The 1,533-nt window shown below is 53.3% G+C and overlaps 1 protein-coding gene across 1 annotated transcript; it reads left to right on the top strand.

The window, feature by feature from the left end:
* Positions 1 to 90: 90 nt before the first annotated feature.
* PPTG_24314 (hypothetical protein) lies at positions 91 to 1,525 on the top strand (the record flags this gene model as incomplete). The annotated part of the gene is made up of 4 exons (XM_008916339.1): positions 91 to 164; positions 200 to 663; positions 769 to 1,432; positions 1,465 to 1,525. 4 exons carry the CDS (start codon positions 91 to 93, stop codon positions 1,523 to 1,525), a joined length of 1,263 nt encoding a protein of 420 aa, XP_008914587.1.
* Positions 1,526 to 1,533: the final 8 nt, after the last annotated feature.

The raw sequence follows: 1,533 nt of genomic DNA, 5'->3' as shown, positions 1-1,533 counted from the left end.
CAAAGAGAGTTCCCGTGCGACACAGTGCCACCAGAGCTTCGAAACCTACGGCACCGCTACCTAGATCCAGCACTCCGCATAACACAAGGCATGAAAGAACACAACCGCCTTATCCGGACACGGTCAGAGCTCGAACCAGTAGCGCTGGACGTCCACGAACTCGTGTGCGGAAGATTAGTCTCTCCGAATCCAACCGCAGATCCAAGCGGAATCGACTACGCGTCTCACCAACCTCTGGATCAGAAGGGAAGCGTCCACGTGTGCCAAGCTCCCCGCTAGCATCCGCCCCTGTACTTGGAGCACTACCAATGTTGCAGTCTCCATCGTCGCTCACAGACTCGTCTCTGGACTTTGTTGATTCGTCCAACGAGGCCTCGTATATCGACGCCCCTCGCACGACCGACTACGTGAATTCTCTAGTTAAGATTGCAAGTATTGCATCGGCCAGACAGCGACAGCAGCTGCTCCAGCGCCAGCGTAAGGAGCGCAAAAGCTACGTGCTCCCGTTGAAGTCCGACGAGGCGGAAGACGAATGGCTCATGTCACGCCGCACTTCCCGCCTCAACTTGGACACTTGCGACTTCGAGGACGTGAAATCTGCGCGCTCCAATAGACGGCGAGCGGAGAAAGAGTCCTGGGCCGCTTACCTGAAGGCCATGGAGTGTGAGCTCTAGAGTGAAGCCATGTCAACTTCAACATGGGCAACATTCCACAAATTGTGTGGTGCACATCATTTTAATTTTATCGTTTGTGTTCACCATTTTGCAGCTATGAAGGTAAATGTGTACGTCGCATCGGAAGGTGGTGGCACTGCGCGTCGAATCTGCTGGTACATGGGTACATCGGACGCTCAAGTGGAGAAGGCAATACGTGTCCAGCTGCGTCTGCCTCGAGACACGGAGTTCCTGCTACGGGACGCCGATGGCGACGTGGTTCCCGCATCCTCGACGTTACCGAATGGACAGCACTACAAGCTAATAGTGCAAGAAAAAGATGACTACATTATGAGCAGTGCGAATACCGCGGTTACCAGTATTATCAGACCGATCGCGCCATTTAGTGGTGATGAAGTGGAAGCTGTGCCACTACCTAGTCCCAAGAGGAGGCGCGTGGAGACGGAAGACGACGCTGTTACTCCTCCAACGCCTTCTTCTCCACTAGCTGATCCAGTTCCAGCCATTACCCCGCCGACACGACGTAATTCTACTCCTCCTCGACCAGTTGCGACAATTATCGCACAGTTTGTCGATACCTTCACCCGCCCCATTGCCAACGAGGACAACGTGAACTTCATTCCGAACGCTGGACCCTATGCGCTCTATGATCTGTACTGCAAGGTGGTGCAAGACAAAAAGTTCCACCCGAAACGCGAAGATGTTTTCTACAAGATGACGTCCTTGCATTGCAAAGTGGATCGACAGCGTGTAAACCGGTATTACATGTGTCCAGTGGTGAATGGAGTAGGAACGATGTTTGTGCAGTGCAAACCACAGGGCAAAGGAGTGTTACTGCGGAGATATCGTAAAGTGGGGG

Source organism: Phytophthora parasitica, assembly GCF_000247585.1.
Source record: "Phytophthora parasitica INRA-310 unplaced genomic scaffold supercont2.82, whole genome shotgun sequence".
In the NCBI taxonomy this organism is placed as follows: Eukaryota; Oomycota; class Peronosporomycetes; order Peronosporales; family Peronosporaceae; genus Phytophthora; species Phytophthora nicotianae.
Note: the sequence above shows the minus strand (reverse complement) of the source record. Positions and strands in the feature narration are given on the sequence as shown.